A 23,604-nucleotide genomic window follows, 5' to 3' on the forward strand; every position below is an offset into this window, starting at 1 on the left:
CAAAAGGAAAGTTCCCCTGATGAGAAGTGAAGGCTACATTTATCTGTTGGTCTAACAATAAATGTGTACAGACTATTGCTAGAGGTTATGCTGGTTTAGTAAATTAGTGGTTGTAGACTCTCCTCAACAGTCACGATGTCCTTAGCTCTGAGTAGTTAGCTTGGTTTCTAGTACCAGGCAGGCTCTCCCTCTGTTGGGTGAGTCTTAAGTCCAATTCAAGAACTGTTGGTTGCGGCCAAGGCATGTGTGTGACTAGTTATGAATATTGTATGTGCTACTTGTTGAAATGGTTCATAGGTATCATAGCTGAGTAGGACTGTTGGTTGTCTCCCTCCTTAGGAAGCTTGCATGGTGCTTGCTGGGACCATGAAAGCTAGTCCTCAGGGAGGCAACTTTTAGGACAGTTCCATTTCAGGGGTTTCTGGGCCCTGTTTCTTTAATGCATGTTGTCTTCAGCAGTAGGGACTTATTGTCTCTCTGGGAGGTAACCACGTAGTCACAGTTTTTCCTAAATAAATAATTTAAACGCTCTCACAGTTTTGCCCCTGAATCAGTCTCATGCTTGCCACACAAAACCGTGTGTTTACTGTCATCCTTATTGAATGTACTTTCGTTTCAGTACGGATTTTACAGCAGCTTTCACACCCTTATTCCTCAGGCTGTAGATGATGGGATTCAGCATGGGGGCAACTACTCCATAAAACAAAGAAATGATCTTATCTGACGTTTGGAACTTATCTTCCCCAGTTGGATCTTGGGACTTGGGCTTTGCATACATAGAGAAAATGGTTCCATAAAACATGACCACCACAGTCAGGTGGGCAGAGCAGGTGGAAAAGGCCTTGCGTCTCCCCATGGCCGAGTTCATTCTCAAGATGGTGTGGAGGATGAACATGTAGGAGAAAAAGATGACTAGTAGTGGAAGAACCAGGAAGGCCACATTTGATATCACCATGGTAATGCTATTGAGAGATATATCAGCACAAGCTAGCTTGAGGACAGCTAATACCTCACACGTAAAATCATTAATAACATTATTCCCACAGAAAGGCGACTTCATGGCAAGAGATGTTTGCACAACTGAATTGATTCCACCAGAGAACCATGATACAGATGCCATGGATACATACACGTCTTTACTCATGATGATGGAGTATCTCAGAGGGTTGCAGATGGCCACATAGCGATCAAAAGCCATCATGCCAAGAAGCAAACATTCTGTCGATCCCATTGCAAATCCAAAGAACATCTGCACTGCACAACCAGAAAATGAAATGTTTCTTTTCTTTGAAATTAAGCTCACCAGTGTTGAGGGAACAGAGGAAGTTGTGTAGCAGATATCCAGGAAAGAGAGATTGCCCAGGAAGAAGTACATGGGTGTATGAAGACGGGAGTCAAAGATGCTTGCTATGATCAGAACACTGTTGCCAGTTAGAATCACTAGGTACATAACCAGAACAAGAACAAAGAAAATGATCTCAGTTTTGGGGTATCCAGAAAGACCCAACAGAAGGAATTCAGAAACAAATGTCTGGTTATTTTCATCCATGTCATCCTCTTTCAACCATCACTGGGAGACCTGCTATGACACATATCCACTGCCCCCAAAATAAGTGGTACAAAGTACCTGAAAAAATAATTTTTCATGTATTAAAAATGGCTTATTTTTGAATCCCTGACATTGATAACTCCAATAATGTGTGTTATTAAAATACAGTAAAACTGGGCATGTTGGAAGTATGCATTCTCATTGTCAACATGTGACCATCTATCCATATCAGACTCACGTTTAAAAGAAATGCTTTCTGTTGTTGAGTATACATTCCTAAGTTGATATTTCCAAACTCCTGTCTAATTACCTAGCAAAACCTAACTACTTCATTTCCTCTGCCCTAGCAAACTGGCAATGAAGAAGAAAAAGATAAAAGTCTATTCTAAGTCAGTGGTTGCCATTAGTCAAAATTATATAGCAACTTTGATTTTTATAAATAATGTTCCTTTTTATGTTTGATATTGCACACACTATTGGTCTTTTTAATTATGCATTTTATCAATATTTATTCACAAAAAAGTAAGTGTAATAAGCTAAATTTAGCATCGCATCAAATGCATAACTGTTATATTCACATTTTAGCCCACTCAGCATTTTGTGTGACTGTTCCTATGACAAGACCATTACACAGACAAGATTCACAAAAAAATGTGATGGCGAATCTTGGCAAAGAGTGAAACATTCTTTCCTTTTATTCTGCAGCATAGGAGTTCATCTGGTAATTTACTTAAGTCAACTTAACAATAGTAATATCAGATTTAGTTGAATGCCATTGGTGGATTAGATGTTTCTGATTCAAACCCATTTTCTTTTGGTATATTATATAGGCTGGAATAGAAACCTTGAGAGATTAAAAAATCATTCTTTTGCAACTCCAGATTGACATGATACTAAATACTAAAAAAATAAAAAAAAATTAAAGACATCTTAAACACATAATCAATTTGCACCAAACTACTATAATGTTTTAATTTTTAGTAGCTTTCCTTAAAGCCAATCTCATTCCAAACATAATAAGAGTAAATGAAAAAATAATGTAAGATGATGTCATTATGAGGTTGGCAATGCAATTCAGAACACAGAAAAAGTACATATAGAGATATTCTAAACATTTATATACTATACCTTAGGTTAAAATTATACATTTTCCAAGGAAGACCCAAAAATGTTTTGGACATTTTGGCTATAGAAACATGGAAAGGATCACATGGGTTTGGAAAAGAAAAGAAGGTAGACACATGTAATGTGAGAAGCTGAGCCAGTTAGGAGAAGCCAGAATGGCTGCGTATTCATTTTATGTGAGGCTGTCTCTGTGAGAGTGTGACGGCAAACTGACCTAGGGAAGAAGCAAATGCAGACCATCGAAGGCCTATGACACTGAGGGAACTTGGAACTACTTTTGGTCAGGGGCCTATCAACAGAAAACAAAAAATTTGAAACAAGTCAGCCTGTGTACCAGCTTCACTACCTTCTAACTTTAACATCACATTACATGACATCATGAAACTTCTAATGGAAAAATAACTAAAAGACTTGAGCTATTTCAATCAATGGACTTGTTGTTGATTGCTGACTAGATGATAAAATCACTCTTTCTATAATCACCACTAGGTTCGACTCCAGTATAACAGTCACAAGGTACAGCCTGCATGGTGAATAGATGGAAATTTTCAGCACATGTGATATATGTTGTTTTGTGTTGGCTCAGAAAATTATTGAGCAAATATTATTAGGAGTCAAGCATACCATTAAATAGGACTATCCTTTGCAATAGATTAATTTTTAGTAGTATGCAATACCTTGAAACCTTGAAGAGAAAGACATAAATGAAGATTTACTCAATGCCAATCTTAGAAGTTAAAAAACAGTGGTCCAAAACATATTAATAATTTTTCGACTTTAAGAACAGAGCATCAGAAGTAAGGACAGGGACAAGAGAAGGAGAGAAATGGGGAGACAAGGAGGGAGAGAGAGAGAGAGAGAGAGAAATACAGGGCCAGAGACAGAGAAATAAATAATGGAGAAAGATAGAATGCTGGAGTAGTTCTATAGACCACAGTCAGGTAATGACAGGAAGAGGCAGGAATCCTTCATATTACTGCTCCCTTGTGTGACTGGTAACAGTTCAAATGTCTATAGAAATCCTACTGTCAACAGCAGAGAGTGGTCAACAGGAACCGCAGAGAAATTAGTCACGATAGTGAATCAACTATATCAATTAAATACTTCCCAGAGAAACAGGACAGTGATTTTACACTTACCTAATGGTACCTGATAAATCTAATTTCTCTACAAGTGGATTTTAGAATAGCTCAAAAGGCACTGGATCAGAGACATTAGCAGAAGTTTCTGTCGAGAGAAATGAAAAAAAAAAAAAAAAGAAGAAGGCATGTTGACTCACCAGGCCATGCTTTGATTCAGATCATTTTGCAGTCCATGTCTTCCTCATTCAGACAAATGTCATGACAATGCATCTCAAGTGACCTGAATGGCTTCTCCTGTCACTGACCTCATCCCTCCTTGGCTGAAATTGCATCACCTACTCAACTCCACCCTGAACCAGCAGGTCTTGCTGTCTTTGGTTCTCTTCTGCTCCTAGCACTCTAAGTTGGTTCACACCTGGATGGGAAAGATGTAAGGGAAGGAAGCATTTGTCTCTCTTGCTCATACCTTTACCCAAAGACAGCAACTAGACACAGCGCAAGGTTTTAACTGAATACATCAACTTTGACTTTCTAGGCCACTTCTCCCTGCAGTATTAATGGATTCAAGTCCAGGGCAACTTAATGTGTCCACACACGTTACTTATTTTTGAGCTTCTTTTAGTCAGTACTGACAAGCTACAGCTTTAACAAGATAATCACCATGATAAGCACTTGTGGTAAAGGGGTCACCCAACACACAATAAAATATGAACATATGAAATAGGTTCAGCATCAAGTAAAAGTACTCAAACTAGAATGACAGCCATGGCTTGAGGTTCTCTCTCATTTTATAATGTTTCTCATGTTGAAAATGTCATAAAAAAACCTTAATCTTTTCACATATCACATATTATAACAAAAAAGATGATGATAATATGTGGAAGTTCCTTTAAAGAATAACAAATATAAAGATTACAATACAAGGTAATAATTCATCGAAGTATTCGGGAAAAATAAATTATTTCACATATGGGCTGGAGAGATGGTGGCTCAGTGTTTAAGAGCACCACCTGTTCTTCCAGAGATCCTGAGTTCAATTTGCAGTAACCACATGGTGGCTTACAACCACGTGTGTGTGTGTGTGTGTGTGTGTGTGTGTGTGTGTGTGTGTGTGTGTAAACAAATATATCGTTTAAAGAAATAAAAAGAGAAAAAAATTACATCCCATATGTCTTTAGGCCACTTGTATTATTACTATATAAAGACTAATGCCTTAACTACAGAAAGGCTTTAATTGGCTTAATTGACTCACCCTTATAGCGATCAATGTACACCCACTATAGGGAGCAGTTACATGTTTATAGAGCTAGCTTCAGTGTTCTGAAGATAAAACAACTATATCAGATTCCATAGATGAGGCAGAATAAATATTTGCTATGCGACAGCTATTGTAATTGTTCCCCCAAATCCCAAAGCAATTTAAAGTTGGAGTGAGGGACCTGGAGTAGAGAAACTTCTCATGCAGTAGGGACAGTGTCCCATAGACCCAATTAAGTGCATCTGAGAATGCACTGTAGCTTCACTGGCACCTAAGTGATTTGAGGAAAAGGCATTAGATGTACATACAGCTAACAAATTCCAAAGGGTGGGAGCCTTCAGTCTAAAACACACCTAGAAAGAGTTAATATCTCAGTGATTCAGACAATTATGACTATTATTAAGTGCTATACCTAAACAAATAATCTTGGTGCTACAAAAATGGTTCAGCAAATAGGAGTATATACTGCTCTTTCAGAGAATGTGAGTTCAGTTCCCATTAGCCCTGTCAAGAAATTTACATCTGCTGGTAACCACGTCGAGAAAGATGCCTCTTCACAGGCACATGCACTCACAAGTACACAGACACCCAACTTAAAATAAAATATTTTTAAAATTAAATTTAACTAAAAAATGAAAAATATTGATCGTCAATTGGTGCAGTGTTATTTACCTTTTTTTTTTTTTTTTTTTTTTTTTTTTTTTTTTTTTTTTTTTACTCTCTCTTGAGTCATTGAATACATTAATTTCATGGATAATTTCATCACCAGCCATCTTTGAAATGAAAAGAAAGCAATATAGTAAACATGCCTATAGGATATAGTGAATTCATATGTGTTTGTTTGTGGGCTTTTGTGCCATGGTACATGGTTTGGAGAAACTCAGTGCAGTACATTATTAAACCGAAGGATTTGAGGAAAGTCTGTGAAACCACGGTGTATATAGAGAATGCCAAAGAACCTAAGTTCTGAAACATAATCACTTGCTTAGCAGAAAAGGCACAGGATTGGCACATGCTCAGACACCAAAATACACAAATCACACACAGACACACACACAGAGACACACACAGAGAGACACCCACACGCGCGCGTGCGCGCATACCTCACAGAAACACAGAAAAGAAGTTGTAGAAATGATATGGTAGAATTTATTCTTTCAAAGATGAGTAACTTAGAATGTGAAATGTTAAAACGTTTCAAAGTCAAACAGTGATATTTGAATAACCAAAACTGAAATTCAAATAGTCATGATTATAGGTATTGAGAGCCCTCTATGCTTTCTTTACAACTTTTCCTATAAATTTCAAACTATTCTAAAATTGAAAAATAATTTAAATATATAGAAATACATCTGTGAATTCCTTATATTTTTTAATTTAGAAATTTTAAGCTGAAAATTGAGCCCTGATGGTTCCACTTTCTAGTTACTCATTAGTAAACTGAGCTATAAATTGGTGAACTACAGCTCAAAGTCACAAAATATCACCATATTTTAATTAGTAGTATCTACAAAGTCTAATATTCAAGGTAATAAATCTCTCTAGAATATGTCTTAAGCCAACCTTTTATCTTTGGTAACCAACATTAATTCACTATATTATAAATGATCTTGTGTTCTACTTATTAAATCATTTTGATAAAACTATTTGCCACTGTAAACCATTTCTCTGAATACTGAGATGACTTTTGATGTAGCAATTCACAAGGGCCTCAACTCAAGTAAAACAAATATATATTAAATGCACACCGCATATGAATGCCACATTGTTCTGTATGAAACAGCGTCTTACAAAATGCTTAAAGTGGTAATATATTTTCCAATCTATATAATTTATGTATACACATATGTATATGAGTATCTATATTTCTTTATATATAAACATAAATATTTATTATATTTAATGTATAAAAATATACAGTATATAATATAATATATACATATACATGTGAACATAAAAACACATATATGCACACCAACATATACACATAGACATATACACATATATGCATATACATATGTGTATATATAGAAATTATATACATTTTATATATTTTTATATTTTATCTATAAATTTTATTTATTTATATGCATATTATATTACATATCATATATTATTATATAGCATGTAAAATATAATATATATAATATAATGTAATACTATTTTTTATACAATATGCTTAAAACATGTAATATCTTATAAATATATTATTATACATTGTATATTATATGTTATATATTATTATATTATGTATTATATAAAAAATTATATAAAATATATAATTATATATATGTATACACATATGTATTGGGTCTATGGGACACTGTCCCTATTGTATGAGAAGTTTCTCTACTCCAGGTCCCTCACTCCAACTTTTAATTGCTTTGGGATTTGGGGAACAATTACAATAGCTGTTGCATAATAAATATTTATTCTGCCTCATCTACAGAATCCGATATAGTTGTTTTATCTTCAAAACACTGAAGCTAGCTCTATAAACATGTAACTGCTCCTTATAATGGGTGTAGATTCATTTCTATAAGGGAGTCAATTAAGCCAATTAAAGCCTTTCTGTAGTTAAGGCATTAGTCATTATATAGTAATAATACAAGTGGAGATAGATAGATATATATATATATGGTTGTGATCTACCACATGTTTACTGGGAATTGAACTCAGAATCTCTGGAAAAACAGGTGGTGCTCTTAAACACTGAGCCACCATCTCTCCAGCCCCATATGTGAAGTAACTGATTTTTCCCAAATACTTTGATGAATTACTACCTTGTATTGTAATCTTTATATCTGTTAATCTTTAAAGGAACTTCCACATATTATCATCATGTGCGTGTATATGCAGGTATACATATATGCACATATGTATGCATGTATATGTGTATATATGTCCAAGTTTAAATGCAACATCAGAAAATCCTATTACTTTAACAGTATAGTCTTATATTAAGACTTTAAAATGAAAATTGAGCTGTAAAATATGCACATAAATATGGATATACATAAAATTATAAAAACAAAATAAATATTCCTTGTGTAATTCTCCCAATTTTCTTCTCTAAGCAGAGTGTGTGGTGCGTTCCTTAAAAAGCAAAGGAAAACCTATAATATGATTTATTAAAGCCAGGTCTATACCAGCACTGGGAGACAATTTTAGTCAAACAATATTTTACCTTCATTTTCTAGGCTCCACTTTTTCAGAATAATACCCAACAGAATCTTAGAGTTCACAAACTCTGCTCATATTCATAATTGAATTTAGCAGTATTTCTGACTGTCTATTATCTGTAAGACAATGAAGTCATTATAATTCCTCTCCTCAGGTTTTTAACAAAGTGGGATAAACAGGCCTATAAAGGACTGAATATAATACAACTTGATGAGCAGGTGAGAATGATTTATGAGCAATCTTATTGTATTTCTATAGTAATTTCCTCTCCCTCACTTTAATATGCCTAGTAATTCTAAAAGAGCACAAGCAGTTCGTTAGACTTTAATGCCTTATGAAGGTCTCAGTGTACAACATAATAGTGAGACTGCACATAGCTGGGGGTGGTAAAGTCTCCCAATGTGAATCTTTCTCTATTTCTCTCCAATTTGTCTACCAATTAAACCATTTCTACCCTTATTTTACCCAAAATTGACCAGTGTCTCTACCATGATAGTGAAATAATTTTGTTCTCATTTTAATCTGAATCAATTTTTTTCTTACTCAAGAATAGACTGATCAGAGTGGACATTTACAAAGCTAACTCACTGTTGCTTTCATCTGAAGGAAATCAGGTATGCAGTGCCTTTCTCCAGAGACATGTTTTAAATCAGTATCACTAGAAAGCCAAACTATTCCTTTTACATCTTGCACACCGACTCAGACATCAGGAATAGCATTAAGTTTCTAAAAAGAAAGGCAGAACAAAACCTGATTTTTTAAAGTATGTAGAATATAAAACAAAGAAGGTGATCCAGTAAGATCACCTAGCATGTCAAAAACAACAGCGATGAAAATCACTTGCCACACAAACCTGATGGCCCATTTCAGGAACCCACAGTGAAAGGAAACATCAGCTCTTGAAGGTTGTTCTCTGGGGCTGGAGAGATGGCTCAGTGGTTAAGAGCACTAGTTGCTGTTCCAGAGGTCCTGAGTTCAAATCCCAGAGGCCACATGGTGACTCATGATCATCTATAACAGAATCTGATGCAAATAGAGTTATATAAATATATATATATATACATATATATATGTATATATATATATATTAAAGTTTTTCTCTGATCTCCAATGGGAACCATGGCAGACAAGTGACTACTAGACACATGTGAATATGAGCTCTCTGTGTGTGTGTGCGCGCGCACACACGTGCATGCATGCGCACGCATGTGTTAATAATAAATGAATTAAACTTTAAGAAAAAGAACAAAGAAGATAAAGAAGTACTCAAGATCACCAGAAAGACTTCCTCAGGCAGTAGATAGAAGTGAATGCAGAGACCCCCAGCCAGACATTATGCAAAGAGTCTAAATTGGAGGTCCTTATTGGGTTTCTCCCTTCATAGATGAGTGAGCCCTCAAGAGATGGCGGAAGAAAACTTGTAGGAATGAGAGGCGGTGGAGGGCACCAGGGAAACATGGCCCAACTGAATCATCTAAGCAAGGCTCACATAGGCTCACAGAGACTGAAACGGCAAGCATGGAGCCTTCATGAGTCTGAATCAGGTCCTCCGTGATTATGTCATGCCTTGTAAGCTTGATGTCCTTGTGAGATGCCTAATAATGGGACATCTCTGACTCTTTTGTCTGATCTTGGGACTTTCTGATTAGGTTGCCCTGTTCAGCTTCAATATGAGGAATTTTGCTACGTATTATTTAGTGTGTCTTATTTTGCCCTGTGTGGCTGTCGTCTCTTGGAGACCTGTTCTTTTCTGAAGATGAAATGGAAGGGAAGTGGATCTGGGAGAGGGATGTGTACAGAAGACAGGGGAATTGGAAGGAAGGGGAACTGTGAGGGTGTACTGCATGGGGAAAGAGTCTATTTTCTTTTTTTTTTTTCACATTGATTTGTTTGTTTGTTCTCTCATATAATACATCTTAGCCACAGTTTCCCCTCTGTCTGCCTCTCCCACTCATCCCAGATCTTCTCCTCTTCCATTTCTCTCCAGAAAAGAGCAGACCTCTCAGGCATACCAACTGAACGCAGCATGACAAGTTACAATAAGACTAGGCACAAACCCTCAAGGCTGGATGAGGTGACCCAGAAGGAGGACAAGGGTTCCGAGAGTAGGCAAAAGAGTCAACGACACGCCCACTCCCACTGTTAGGTGTCCCACAAGAACACCAAGCCAACAAAGATAACATACGCAGAAGACCTAGCACAGACCCACGCAGGCTCCATGAAGCCCTGTGAACCCTGCTTAGCTGACACCAGGCCCTTGTATTCCTGGTGTCCTTGACCACGCTGGCTCCTACAATCCTTTCTCCCCATCTCATGGCATTTAATGGAGTTGGCCTATTGTTTGGCTGTGGCTGTCTGCATCTGTTTCCATCAGTTGCTAGGTGAAGCCTCTCTGATGACAACTGGGCTAGGCAGCAATTTGTGGGTATAGAAGAATATCATTAGGAATCATAAGAATCTATTTTCAACTTAAAAAGAGAAGTACTCAAGAGAAGTTCAAGTGGTTTTGAAGCCAGAGAAATGCAATTAGCTGGGAGTGCAGTGATCCAGTTAATTAAACACAAAAAGTAATTTACAATTTTACCAGCATGCTATAGAACTAGCGGAAACAGATACTTGGTTTTTTTTGTATTTTATCACCTACCTGTGAAGTGTCTATTGGAGCCTGGTGAAGAAAATCAACATTTTATGTAATGAAGAGACGAATGTAATAGCTTGATGTTTACAATTAGGAACACCTAGTAATTGACACTTGAATGAGACTAGGGTGACATGCCCAAATTTGTGAGAAACTTATGTGGAGTATGAAACTCTACTGAAAGCACTCTGTGCTTGCCTCTTTCTGGCAGTGATCTGAATGGGGCTTAGTGTTTTCATGTTATAGTTTGCACACTTTGCCAGTGGGTAATAATGACCTCTTATCCGACTGGAACGTCAGCTTTTTTGAGGCCAAATCACTTCTAAACCTATCTTTGTGTTTAATATGTTTGACACCATGATAATAATTTATCATGAGTTATTTCATAAAATTTATCAGTAAATTCATCAAGACCCAGGTTTTCTTTAGGTGGAAGTTGGTGATTATTGATTCATTCTCCACACGTTTCAGTGATCTACTCAGGTTATTTCTTCATGACTTAGTCTTTGTACAGACCCATCTCTTCAAGCTTATGTAATTTGTGGCCTATTGTGTAAGAATCTCTCATGATCTCTCACACTTCAGTAGCATCAGGTATACTGTCTTCTCCTTGAGCTATATTCCAGATGCGTGAATCCTCTGTGGCACCTTTAGTTCTGTGGAAGGCCCACTACTTCTGTTTGTCTTCTAAAAGAAGAGTCTTAATTTCTCTAGCCCATGCTCCTATCCATGTACTCTCCTCTCCATCAATTGTTTCTCTGAGTTTTTACTACAAGAAAACCTAGAAACCAACATTCTTTATTATATAAAAGCAACAAAATGCTAACTAACCCAATGTAACAACATATTCCAAGAAACATACACCATGACTGAATTGGATGTGTGCATGGGGTGCAAAGATGATTTGACCCATTGAAAGCAATAATGCAATATCACACTGACAATAAGAGGTATAAATCATAGCATAATTTCAAAATATGCAAAAATAATTGGATTAAGCACATCTTCTTATCAATGAAAAAAAAAATCCCAAAATCAGATAGAAAAAGATTGTGTCTCAACTTATGACAACCCTGAGGTAACATCACAATTAATGGAGAGAAGCAGTTTTTAATTGTGAACTGAAATAAGACAAGAATATTTCTATTAAAACACTACAGAAGTGCTACACAGGCTACTTAGGCAAGAGAGAGCAATAAAAGGCACCAAAATCAGAAATGAAGAACTAAAAGTACTGGTGTTTATAGGTAAGATATAGTGTGTGTGTGTGTGTGTGTGTGTGTGTGTGTGTGTGTGTGTGTGTATAAGATATAGTGTGTGTGTGTTTGTGTGTATATATATATATAAGATATAGTGTGTGTATGTGTGTGTGTATATATATATATATATAAAACTAAATACCACATATATATATATAAACTAAATACCACATAAAATAATCAGTATACCTACCATTAGAATTAGTAACTTCAGTATAGTGAAAGGATACAAAATCAACATACAAAACTTATTTGCATTTTGTGCACTAATAGTAAACCACGAGAAAAGGAAAATTATTTTTATAATACCAGGAAAACATTCTTAGAAATCATTTTAAATGAGAAGACAAAGTATCTGCACACAAATCTATAAAATAATAGTAAATAACACAGGAAATTTAAAAGAAATTATATTAATTAGTTCACATGCTCTTTCCTATAAACACTTAAAGAACAATTATTTAAATGATCTCATTCCCTTGCATAACTAAATGTATTTCTAAATAAGTGAAGTATAAAAATGATGCTAAAAGTAGGTAATAATTCCATGTAAGTGTTGTAAATCAGAATTAGTGCCCTTGCAAGCAAGTAGAACTACCATAGTGGTATATGCTAACTAAATATTGCCTGCTTTATATCATAAAAAGTAAACACAAAATCAAACCTCAGCCAAAACACTTGAACCTTCATGAAACAAGGCCTGAAGGCCTAGCCATTGCTACAGTTGTATCTGCTATTGTAGTAAACGACTGTTAAATGGCTGGTAATCATACTCTTTGTAAGATAGTCTCACCATAACTTCTCTAGGAAGTTATCTACAAGAGATAGATTAAAATTGACTAGATACATAATTAGTGTGATGTTTGAATAAGAATGACCTGTATAAGCTGATATATTTTAACATTTGGCTCCCAGTTGGTAGAATTGTTTGGGAAGGATTAAGAGTGTGTCACCTGCTGCTAAGGACAGCAGAAGTTTTAGAGTGGAGTAGAGTTGGCCCATGCCTGTGAGGCACACTTTGTGTTCTGGATAAGTTTTCTGCAGCATATAAGATCTGGAGGGAGTCCTACATGTCAAGCACCAAACATTTTATAATGCAGGACTTTGATTTTGTTTTGTTTGATCTGATTGTGAATATGTCCCAGCTGGTTCCTCTTGGGGAAAAAAAAGTTATGTAACTTAATTTGGTTTTATAGGAGCATACAACTTAAAGATTGTAATTTTTAAATTTTTTAATTATGTTTCTTTTTAATGTGTATATTTATATTATTACACATGGGTAAAATAAACTACATAAAGCAGGAAGAACCACAAGATAATCATGAATTACATCAATGATACATTCATAGTGATTTGGATATTTGTACTTGGCAAACATGAAATAAACATCTTTCCTATCTTTAAAAAAAAAAAAGAGTGTGTCACCTGGAGTTGACTTTGGGGTTTCAGAAGTCCATGCCATTCCATTCACATACACACACACACCCCTCTCTCTCTCTCTCTCTCTCTCTCTCTCTCTCTCTCTCTCTCTCTCTCTCTCTCTCTCTCTCTCTCTCTCACTGTTTCTTTCTCATAAGCTCTCAGCTACTGCTCCACCCTCTTGCCTTCCTGCTGCCATGCTCTCCATAGTGTGGGTCATGGCTTATCTGGTGAAACACTAAGCAAGGCCCCAACCAACTCTTTCTTCAATAAGATACCTTGAGCACAGTGACTCATCACAGCAATAGAACAATTAGTTTTGGAGGAAGTAGTCATATATAAATTCTTATAGAGGAAAAAGAGGAAACAGAAGAAAAAAGGAAAATGATGCAAAAAATATCTAAATGATTTTGATTTTAATTCAGAGAAAGTGTGCCAGACATTGTACTATATTAATATCATATTACTTCCTAGTAAATTTTCACAGTAATATTAAAAAGCGTATGTAAAATTTCATAATTTATGGCTGAAGACTCTTAGTCTTATAGAGGTTAATACAGGCTATAAATGGTACAGATAGGTTTTCTTCCTCCAGAGACCACGTGATCAGCAAAAAAAAAAAAAAAAAAAAATCCTGAACTCCAATTACATCAAGAAATTCAACTTTATTGGGGATTTCTTACATTCTTTTAAGAAGGGAATATTGTAACAGCAGGCAGACATGGTGCTGGAGCAGTGCCTAAGAGCTTACATGTTGGTTTCTTTAGAATCTATCGTTCTAGACAAAGTGCACTTACATAAGCAAGCTAAGAAGGCAGAGGAGTTAACTCATGAGTAGGTTTGCATGGGATGACAGTGGGTCAAGTTCATGGCATCCAGCTAATATAGAGACATGAAGTAATATGCTGTGCTAGATACTCAACTTGACACTGCGTATAATATGACTAGTGATGTAACTACAGCTGCTTTTGAGTAAATGCCAATGTATGAGTAAAGTAGTTACCAGTGTCATGTGAACACATGGAAATAGTTATTAAGATGGAGCAGAGGGAATATGGATTTAAAATGGATCCTAGAGGTCATCTGTCTAACTCTACTAATGTTGACAAACTATCCAAAGTCACCACAGCAGCTGACCAATCAGGTACAGACTTTGAAATTTCAGCGCACAGCACATCTGCATCTGTCATTGTTGGTGTCAAATCCATCCCAAAGCCAAGATTTGTGGTTTTTGGAAAACATATTCATTTTTTCACTCAAATCTATAACTCCCAAGTTTCAATTCCTAAGATTCGGCCAAATAAAGTTCTTCTATTACTGATCAACAGTTACTGGAAAGCAGGAGAATTAAGAAATCCTATTTTTCTTAAGTATTCTTTCAAAGCTACTGACTGCAACTAGGTACATTCAGGGGAGTATGCTAATCAAATCCTGTGCTGATTATAATAGAAGCATGAATAATAATTTCATTTTTCTTGAGCTCAAGATTACATCATACTCCTGAGCAACTATTGTCGTGAGGTATCTACCAGAAAAGAATGCTTGGGCATGTGTTTTAACTACGGAAAATCTTTATTTGACAGCCAGCAACTACACTAGGTGTTCAAGCATTGAGGTTATTTTTACAAAACAGTGTTTGTTTCTCTTAGCTTATCTTTTTAACCTGGCTATCACACAAATAACTGAGACTCTTTTGTAATACAAGGCTTCACAACACAATCTGAGCAGTTTAAATCAGTCCTTAACCCTTTGTGCTATTTTGTCTTACTCCCAGCAAACATCCAGTGATACTTGCACTTTGTAGCTTTCCTTGCTCCAGCTATTTCCTCCTGATCTTCCTTCTACCTCTACGCATAGTTGAATCCCCTACTTCTTCTTCTAACTCCTCCTTCCCTGGCTGGCAGGAAGTCCCAACCTATTCTCTCCCCTGCTCATTGGCTATAAGCTGCTTTATTGGCATATCAGGGGAACAGTTGGGAAGCAGAGTTTACATAACATTTAGACAGTAAATTCTCAGAACAAAGCTTGAAACCAGACATGAGAGGTACAGAAGTCAGCATCTAAACTACAGGCAATGTCCTTGTGTGCCTACATCCAAGATCTCAGTATAGCACTGAGTCTTTCTCAGTTGAGCTTATAAGCACAAAAAACCATGTTCTGAGTTGATATATTTCAGTTAACAAAAATAATTAGCCAGAAGCAGAGCTGAAGAAACTAAAAGACAAGGTAAGTACATTTTGGGGCTTTCCCAGAACTATATGGACTTTGATGGATTAGTTTTAGTTTTGGTGGTGGGTGGTGCTGTCTACATTCTGAAAGGCATTTCCATCACTGTGTCAGATGTGCTAATGTCTCTGGGCCTATTAGAGTCTGGGGCTCTGTAACACTATACACTCAGGTGATGGACAATAAGCATTAGGACCAATAGATTTAATAAACCAGAAAACCAATTAACTAAGCTAGGTCATGAGTTTGCAGTACAGCATATTATGTGGAAGACAGGAGGTTGAAGAGGATTTTATTTACTGTTAGGAGTTGAATGTATGGTCAAACTGCTTAGGTTGGCATCTTACTAACCCACAGCCCATTAAAGTTATGTAACTTTTGGGAAGTTCATTGCTCTCATTGTGAAGATTACACATCTGAGCTCATTAATCCTAATTTTGCGGCCCACCTTTTGTTCTAGAGAAAGTATGCCAAGAGCCATTCTGTTAAAGGAGCTGACTAGGCATGTGGGATTTTAGGAGGTGATCTGCTATTTCACAAAGTAGGTACCGTGATGCACCCCCCAGAATTGCTTCCATCCTTTGAGCCATTCTGTTAAAGGAGTTCAGTAGGCATAGGAGCTTTCTGGAAGGGATCTGGTATTTTGCAAGGTCTGTACCAGCTTCACCCCCAGGGTTCTTCCAGCCTCTGGTACAACATCAAGAGCCATTGATTTGGGGAAGTTCAGTAGGCATGAGAGCTCTCTGGAAGGGATCCAGGATTTTGAAAAGTCTGTACTGTGATGCACCCCAGAATTGCTACCAGCCTCTGACAACCCTGTGAATTGTTCACTGTTCCATCTCTTTCTGGGTATTGAGCAGCTCTGGTTGAACAAACTACCTATGGGATCTTATTCAAGATGTACTGCTGTTCAAGTGAATCAATCCCTGATTATGAAATTCCTTAATTGATTCAAACAATTCTAAAAGTTAAATTGTTTTAGATCTGCTAAAACAATTTTAGAGAGTTTATGGCTACAATAAATACTTCTGTGGACCTCCAGACACCTCACTAGAGGACAGCCTTGAAGCAGATTTGTGGCCTCAGATAAGCCTTCACTCCAGATGGCACCACGAATCCTGATCTTTCACCATAAATATAGACAAGTTGGCTTAAACTTCCCATGAACCCAAGGTATAATGGGGCTTCCTAGAAGTGTCTAAATTAAGTACACACCTTACTGTCAAAACATACAAAATATTCTGTTATAATTCCTTATACAGTGTCACTCATGGCATCATATGCTGTCATTTTAAATTTACTTTGTTTCTTAGAATAAAAGACAGATGAAATTACTCTCCTGAACACACTATGAACTAAGAAATAGACGGAAAATGTGTAGTCAGGTCAGTCTTAATTGAAAATACATGTATTCTTGTAACTTTTAGACTCTGTTAACCCTTAGCCCTTGTTAACCTTTGTCACTCTGAACTCACTATGAACTTATGTAATGGCTACTTAGATAAGAAATGTTTAGTTTTGAAACATGTAACCTGTTGTATTTTGAAATTCATCTGTTTTTGTGATTTAGTGCTTTTTTTGACTATGAGGTACTTCCCTTTTCTCAGAAGTGTAAGTACAGTGACCAACAATGAATGGTTTTGATGCTTAAGTTTATCCACCTTTTCTCTTGAATGTGTGTGTATGTGTATGTGTGTGTGTTTTATTTTCTATCTCTGTTATTTCTTATTCACCTGTAGGTTCACAAATACATTAACAGACTCAGTACTCCCCATCAGCCCTCTCAGACAAGCAGTCATACTTTAGCTTACTGGAGACCTCCACAAAGAGACCCAGCTACAGATCAAAGAGCCTGCTTTATGACCCCTCTGCAGTTTCTGCCTAGGAGCTGTGTTTACAGCTCTTGCTGTAAGAAAATTGTGGTCGGTTTAGGTTTTCCTCCTTAGCTGCAGTACAGCCAGTCCCTAAAGAAGGAACCCTAGGCTCCTTCTCCTCTTTCTTCCTTCAATCCTGATCAGTTGCTTGAGACATCCGCTTGTGTGACCCAAGAGTTAAAGTGAACTGGAAGGGATTCCACACCCAGTACCAGAGATTCTACCCTGGACCTTCCTTGCCAGAGCCAAGACAGACACTGACAAAAGTGACTTGCACAAGCAAACTAAGGAGGCAGAGAGTTTCACTCCTGAAGAGGTTTGCTCAGGGTGACAGTGGATCACCATGTTTGTGGCATCCAGCTAATGTATAAAGATGTTATTCCATATGCTGTGGTGAGTATTAAGTTTGAAGCTATTTATTATTGGTGATGGAAATACAGCTCTTGGCAGTGTATAGAAAAAGCAGAATAGTCACTAATAACCTAATCCCACTTTAAGAGAACTGAGACCACAAATAAGAGAAGCAAGAAGTCTGTCAGAAGAGCAGAAAGGAGCCATGGCCGTGTAGACTCACAGAGATCACAAAGAAGGGAGTCTCAGAAAGTATAAAAGGGAATAGGCGAATTTAGGAAAGCAAATTTGAGATGCTGAGATCAGAGAGATTATTACAGAGAAGACTCTGAAATGATTTTTGTAATGGCTCCTCTGGGGCAGTTACAGAGTCACAAGTAGTGAGTTCAAAGCTGTCGTGTATCCATGGGACTCTAACCAAGATAAAAGACCAGCAATTTCCCTGAAACCAGATGGGGCTTACTCTTTTAACTAACTCCACATAACATCCTTGAAGGTTTCTATTGCAGAGTAATTAAAAATGAGGCTATTATCTCTTCACTGTGTATTCCATTGTGCAGGGAAGGAACCTCACTGAAAAATGTTGTTCTACAGATAGGTTTATTCCTCATAAAAACTAAAATTATACAGATTTACAGAATTAAGTAGTTAGAGTCCAAATAACTCAGTAGGGACTACTCCATACTCCCATTACCCTCATCATATATTCCCACCTTGTGTTTTTGACTAATAAATACCTATTGAAACCTCTTTCTTTAGCAGCTAGTTAATAACAGTTTTCAGCTCTAAAAGACTTTGGTCACGTAAAACAAGATGCTTGAGTTCAAAGAGGAAGCCAACACAGGAAGTCACTATTTCCTTTCTGCTTGTTAACTCAGAGCTTGGTAATCTCCTCCCATAGGAGTACAGAGCACAGTCAATATTTATACCTGAGAAAAGTACCATCATCTCAGAGGACATCATTATAAGTTTACTGACCTACTTCTGTCTGATACCAAGGTACAAATAAGTTGTCGAGGGGTAGGGTCCCATGTGCATGCTAACCGATCAAAGTCAAGCTTGTTAAAGTGAATGGATAACCTTAACATCTCTCTTTCCTCTACAGGTTTTCTAGATGGAATCTGGATAAAATGTTTCCTAAGAGTTTAAGTCAGCCCCTTATAGACCACTAAATGGTGGTGGGGAGGCGGGTGGAGGGCAGCTATATGAGTTATCTTATGAAAAAGCAAACCATTCTCAATGTATTTCCAGAATTCAGATTTGACATAGTAAATGAGACAGACTTCAGTAAAAACAGAACTGGAGTTATCAGTTACTAAGAAAAAAAGCATGGCAATGTGCTTCGCTCTTAGAAGGTTACCAAGAAGAGACTTGATACCCTATGAGCATACACAGGGGGAGGAAATCCCCCTCAGGAACAGTCATAGGGGAGGGGAGTAAGGGGAAAATGGGAGGGAGGGAAGAATGGGAGGATACAAGGGATGGGATAACCATTGAGATGTAACAAGAATAAATTAAGAAAGAAAGAAAGAAACCTGGAGTTACACATTAGTCACAGTTCCCACCCTCCGGATCACTATATATCCAGTCAGTTAGATGCCAATACAATGATTTCTGTGATAGATGTGAAGATTATCTGAAAACTTGGCCTTGACTGCAGCAAATTGTGCAATTGCTTAATATTAATCACTGAAAATTATTCACAATTTTTTTTGGATTTGAATGGACCCAACATTTTTTGCTGGGGGAGAAGAGGGGTTCTTTCTCCTGCAATGGTCACATTAATCCAAGATTCAAGATTTGTTTTCTAACTTTGATCTACATAATCTAATAACACTCAAAGAAAAAACTCAAGGTCAAGATTATACATGGGAAACGGAGACTAGTGAAGAAATAATCACAACAACCAATGCACCTGTGTAATAAGACTATTCTTGGTCGGATCCAAGATGGCGGCGAGCAGTGTGGACCGCGTTTGGAGGCTCCAGTGAACAATTCAGGGAATTGCACAGATTTCTGAGCCAGGAACACCGAGGTCCGAACATCACGGCAGCGGGAGTGCTCCACGGTTCGGAGGGACCAGGGTGCGGAGGACCTGCGTGCCCCTGCACACGGGAGGAGCGTGGTTTTTCTCTGATCGGAGCGGCAGCGGTAGAGGCGGCAGCACCAGCGGCACCAGCAGCGGCGGCTGAGGTTTGCAGCTCATAGCCTTCCGGTGGAGGCGATTGGTGTGGTGGCTGGTGGGAATTGCTGCGGGAGAGGGGACTCGGGGCAGGATTTGGGTCGCGTGGAGCCTTTGGACCCAGATTGGACTCGGCGGACAGTTCGGCCCCAGAGTCCCGGGTATTGGCCCGGCCCAGCAAACAATTCTGCCTGAGGCACTAACTCAGCGTGGCCATAGCTCCCCTGCTGTGGCGCAGGCGTAGTTGAGCACGCTGCTCCACACTAGGCACTACCTCAGCTCAGCGGCAGCTCCCCTGCGGTGACACAGTCCGGGCGGAGCACTTGTTCCACCACTGGCGCTAACTCAGAGCAGCCGCAGTTCTCCTGCTGTGGCGCAGGCTTGGTGACGTGCTCGGTTCCATCCTAGGCACCACCTCAGCTCAGCGGCAGCTCCCCTGCGGGGACACAGTCCGGGCGGAGCACTTGTCCCACCACTGGCGCTAACTCAGAGCAGCCACAGTTCTCCTGCTGTGGCGCAGGCTTGGTGACGTGCTCGGTTCCATCCTAGGCACCACCTCAGATCAGCGGCAGCTCCCCTGCGGGGACACAGTCCGGGCGGAGCACTTGTTCCAGCACTGGCGCTAACTCAGAGCAGCCACAGTTCTCCTGCTGTGGCGCAGGCTTGGTGACGTGCTCGGTTCCATCCTAGGCACCACCTCAGCTCAGCGGCAGCTCCCCTGCGGTGACACAGTCCGGGTGCAGCACTTGTTCCACTACTGGCGCTAACTCAGAGCAGCCGCAGTTCTCCTGCTGTGGCACAGGCTGGACAGAGCTCTCGGTTCCACCAGCTCTAAGACTCTGGTTGGACACAGTGTACAGTTTGAATCCAGAATTCCTGGCTGAGATTGGTGGTCAGTTCGGGCCCTGAGTCAATAACTGACCACAGCACGCACTTTGGGCCAAAAGGCCCTAGTGGAGCTTGGTGCGTAGTCCCAGCCCAAAAATTCTGGCTGGGCCCTGTGTGCATTTTGGGCCCAAAATCCCTAGCTGAGCTTGGCAGACGGTTCTGGCCCTGAGAATCTAGCTGAGTTCTGCCCGTGGTTCGGTCCCAGTGCTCCTGGCTGGACTTGGCAGGGAACACAGAAGGCTGTGGATACCTTGGCCTGACCCAACGCTCATTCAGAGACCCAGAACAATTGCAGGATCCACAGCAGAGAGGGACTGAGGATCACTGGCTGTGAGAGACCAGAACAACAGGGCCAACCTCCTAACATCCACACCAGTGAAGCTTTGAGCTCGCAGCCTAGGGAAATCGTAAGAAAACAAGTGAATCTATCATCAGACACCCTCCATTCAACTCTGGAAGCTACCCAACAAAAACAAAGACGGCAAGATGTCTAAAGGACAACGAAAAAGCATACGCAAAAAACCCCAAAACAACATGGCGTCTCCGGTTTCCAGCTATCCCAAAGAAAACCACCCAGAGAACTCAAATACAACGGAAATACAAGAAAATGACCTCAAATCCTTAGTAATGAGGATGATAATGGAGGAAACAAATAAAATTCGTAATCAAATGCAGGAAGACGCAGACAAACAGGTGAGAGACATAAAAGAAGCACATAGAGTGGAACTGGAAAAATTGCAGGAAAATGCAAACAACCAGATGAAAGAAATAGCTAAAACGGTTCAAGCTCTGAAGACCTATAAAGAGGCAATGGAAGAAACTCAGGAATATACAAAAAATCAGATGAAAGAAATCAAAAAATCAGTTCAAGATCTGAAAATGAAAATGGATTCAATGATAAACACACAGACAGAAGAAAAACGAGAACGTGAGACCTCAGAGAAGAAGGCGAGCAACACAGAGGTGAGCTTTTCTAACAGAATCCAAGAGATGGAAGAACGAATCTCAGGGCTAGAAGATACAATCACAGATATTGAATCAACCATTAAAGAAAATGCCAAATCTGGAAAACTCCTGACACAAAACATCCAAGAAATTAAGGACACCATGAAAAGAAGAAATCTGAGGATAATAGGCATTGAAGAAAGAGAAGACATCAGACTCCAGGGCCCAGAAACTATTCTCAACAAAATCATAGAAGAAAATTTCCCCAATCTAAAGAAAGAGATGCCTATAAACATACAAGAGGCCTACAGAACACCAAATAGAATTGACCAGAAAAGAAAAACTGCCCGCCACATAATAATCAAAACACAAAACATGCAGAACAAAGAAAAAATATTAAAAGCTGCAAGGGAAAAGGGCCAAATAACATTTAATGGTAAACCTATCAGAATTACACCTGACTTCTCAGCAGAGACCATAAAAGCCAGAAGGGCCTGGACAGAGATCCTGCAAACCCTAAGAGAACACAGATGCCAGGCCAGACTACTTTACCCAGCAAAATTATCAATAACCATTGATGGAGAAAACAAAATATTCCATGACAAAAACAAATTCAAACAGTACCTATCCACAAACCCAGCTTTACAGAAGGTACTAGAAGGAAAACTCCATCCCAAAGGGTCAAGCTACAACCAAAACTACCCAGGAAATAGATAACTATCCCATGGCAAAAACACAACTACACCAACGCTCGACTGGAAACAACATCAAAATTAAGACTCTTAACAGTCACTGGTCATTAATATCTCTCAACATCAATGGCCTCAATTCTCCAATAAAAAGACACAGACTAACCGAATGGGTACATAAACAAGACCCAACATTCTTCTGCATCCAAGAAACACATCTCACCCATAATGAAAGGCATTACCTCAGGGTAAAAGGTTGGAAAAAAATATTCCAAGCAAATGGTCACAAGAAGCAAGCAGGTGTAGCCATTTTAGTATCGAACAAAATAGACTTTCAACCAAAATTAATCAAAAGGGATGAGGAAGGACACTTCATACTTCTCAAAGGTAAAGTCAACCAAGATGACATCACAATTCTGAACATCTATGCTCCCAATACAAGGGCACCCACATATGTAAAAGATCTCCTAAAAAAGCTTAAACCACACATCGATCCCCACACAATAATAGTGGGAGACTTCAACACCCCACTCTCACTGAAGGATAAGTCATTGAAACAGAAACTAAGCCGAGAAATAACATCATTAACCAATGCCATGGGTCAAATGGATCTAACAGATATCTATAGAACCTTTCACCCAAACAAGAAAGAATACACCTTCTTCTCTGCACCCCATGGAACCTTCTCCAAAATTGATCACATCGTAGGTCACAAAGCAAGCCTCAACAGATACAAGAGGATTGAAATAATACCTTGTATCCTATCAGATCACCATGCTCTTAGGCGGCAATTCAACAACAACAGAAATAACAAAAAGCCTACACGTTTGTGGAAACTAAACAACTCTCTGCTAAATGACACCTGGGTCAGGGAAGAAATAAAGAAAGAAATCAAGGAGTTTCTGAAATTCAATGAAAATGAAGAAACAACATACC

General features: G+C 38.5%; 1 protein-coding gene across 1 annotated transcript; it reads right to left on the bottom strand.

Annotated features, from left to right (window-relative positions):
• Positions 1–595: 595 nt before the first annotated feature.
• LOC127206975 (olfactory receptor 13C3-like) lies at positions 596–1,549 on the bottom strand. The gene has a single exon (XM_051166278.1). It carries the CDS (start codon positions 1,547–1,549, stop codon positions 596–598), a length of 954 nt encoding a protein of 317 aa, XP_051022235.1.
• Between the last annotated feature and the right edge of the window lie 22,055 nt (positions 1,550–23,604).

The sequence above is a fragment of the Acomys russatus genome, chromosome 2, assembly GCF_903995435.1.
Source record: "Acomys russatus chromosome 2, mAcoRus1.1, whole genome shotgun sequence".
Taxonomy (NCBI): Eukaryota; Metazoa; Chordata; class Mammalia; order Rodentia; family Muridae; genus Acomys; species Acomys russatus.